This window comes from Geospiza fortis, unplaced genomic scaffold (genome assembly GCF_000277835.1).
Source record: "Geospiza fortis unplaced genomic scaffold, GeoFor_1.0 scaffold14, whole genome shotgun sequence".
Lineage (NCBI taxonomy): Eukaryota > Metazoa > Chordata > Aves > Passeriformes > Thraupidae > Geospiza > Geospiza fortis.
In genome coordinates, this window is record NW_005054512.1 from 33500 (window position 1) to 35815 (window position 2316).

Genomic DNA, 2316 nt, shown 5'->3' on the forward strand with positions numbered 1-2316 from the left:
TGTGGTGACGCCAAATCCAGGCCACAAACCCAGCACTGCAACCCCTGGAGATGCAGCAACAGCAGAGGGAAGGTGACAAGCAGGGTGGTGACAAGGTGACAGGCAGCCACACTGCCCTGCCTGGCTTCACCTCCTCATCCTCAGGTGACCAAAGCCAGCCCCAAAATCATCATTAGGTAGATCTCAGCTTCACAATAATAACAATAATAATAATAATAATACAAAAAAGAGAAACTCACAAGCTTGCAACAGCTTTAGAAAAGGCACCTGGTCTGGGGTGGTGGCAGCACCAGGAATGTCCCCTCAGTGCCACCAGGGTCACCCTGGGGACACTCCCAGGTGTCTCTGCCCTGCTCCAGGTCCTGGGGGAGCCCTTCCAGGGGTTGGGACAGGGACAGGGCAGAGCTGCTGCACATCCAGGAGGGTGACCCCAATGTCCCCAGTGTCACCCAATAGGGCAGGGCAGAGCTGCTGCACATCCAGGAGGGTGACCCCAATGTCCCCAGTGTCACCCAATAGGGCAGGGCAGAGCTGCTGCACATCCAGGAGGGTGACCCCAATGTCCCCAGTGTCACCCAATAGGGCAGGGCAGAGCTGCTGCACATCCAGGAGGGTGACCCCAATGTCCCCAGTGTCACCCAATAGGGCAGGGCAGAGCTGCTGCACATCCAGGAGGGTGACCCCAATGTCCCCAGTGTCACCCAATAGGGCAGGGCAGAGCTGCTGCACATCCAGGAGGGTGACCCCAATGTCCCCAGTGTCACCCAATAGGGCAGGGCAGAGCTGCTGCACATCCAGGAGGGTGACCCCAATGTCCCCAGGGTCACCCAGCCCTGAGGTGACACCAAATCCAGGCCACAAACCCAGCACTGCAACACCTGGAGATGCAGCAGCGGTGACAAGCAGGGTGGTGACAAGGTGACAAGGCAGCCACACTGCCCAGACTGGCTTCACCTCCTCATCCCCCATTCCAAAGCCAGCCCCAAAATCATCATCAGGCAGATCTCAGCTTCACGATAACAACAATGATAATACAAAAAAGAGAAACTCACAAGCCCGCAACAGCTTTAGAAAAGGCACCCGGGGCGTCGCCTCGGCTCAGAGCGGCGCCCGAAATTTTAATTTTGGATTTTCTGGAGGTTTTTTTTTTTTAAAAATATAAATAGCTCTTCATCTTAAAAATAGATCCTCAGCTTGAGGTATTACAGTAGCCTGTGTCTTGGCAGTGTAAGGACAAGGAGGAGAAAAAATTTTTTTTTTCTTTTTGTCGTGTTTTGTGGGTTTTTTTTTTGGTTTTTCTTTTTTTTGTTGTTTTTTTTTTGTTGTTTTTTTTTTTTTTCTTTTTTAACTGGAGACAGTCATGATGTAGTTTTTAGAAGGGCTGCTACGGCCCAGCATCATCTGGTTCTTGCAGGTGAGCATCCCTCCGTAGGGGCTGGGGGGTTTGGTGGCCTGGTAGAGGACGCAGATGGAACCGTCCTCGCCGATCCTATAGGAGACCTCGTAGGGATCCACCCAGAGCGTGAGCTCGCGGGGCAGCAGCTGGAACAGCTGGGGCACTGCCAGCCCCCCCTGGCCCGCTGCACGGCTCAGCAGAGGGTCCATCCTCTGGTTGATGCGGATGCAGCGGTAGCCGGAGCCTTTGGAGGGTTTCTCGGGGAACCAGTGGTGTCTGTAGTGCTCTGGGGAGGGAAAAAGAGAGGTGAGAAAGGATATCCCAAAAGTCAGCAGGGTTTAGAGCCTTTAGCTGCCACTAAATTTGGGGTTTAAAGGCCAAATCCTAAAGAAAACCCTTTTTTCTCAGGGGTGTTTGTAGCGCTCTGGAAAGTGACCAGGGGTGTCCCACAGGCAGGTGGGGTTTAGGGCTTTTAGCTCCCACTAAATTTCGGGTTTAAAGGCCAAATCCTAAAGAAAACCCAGTGAGAAAGGGTGTCCCAGGAAAGGCTCCTTCCCAGCAGGCAGGTGGGGTTTAGGGCCTTTAGCTCTCACTAAATTTGGGGTTTAAAAGCCAAATCCCAACAAACACCCGGGCAGAGCCTCCCTGGACACTGGGAGCACAAAAGGAACCGGGCAGAGCAGGAAATTAAAATTGTGCCAAAAGTTCTGCACCAAAGAAAGGGACCCCAATCCCATTCCCAAGGGGGGCAGGGAGAGGGAAGCACTGCCAGCCCTCTTGCCCACCCCAAATGCTTCTCTTCCATCCCAAAAACCCCGGCAGGACAATGCCAGGGGCTGGGGGGTGCTGGGGGCAGATAGGGCACCCCAAAGCTGCCCCATCCCACAGCTGAGCCCTCTGCTGCCCCTTCTCGCACCCCG

At 54.1% G+C, this 2316-nt stretch overlaps 1 protein-coding gene across 1 annotated transcript in view; it reads right to left on the minus strand.

Moving 5' to 3' along the window:
* Nucleotides 1-1299: 1299 nt before the first annotated feature.
* The window catches only part of BTG2 (BTG anti-proliferation factor 2), a 1619-nt gene continuing 602 nt past the window's right edge, over nucleotides 1300-2316 (minus strand). The window contains exon 2 of the mRNA XM_031063540.1: nucleotides 1300-1682. Within this exon, the coding sequence (XP_030919400.1) occupies nucleotides 1345-1682 (338 nt within the window). The 3' untranslated portion in view covers nucleotides 1300-1344. The remainder of the gene's footprint in view (nucleotides 1683-2316) is intronic.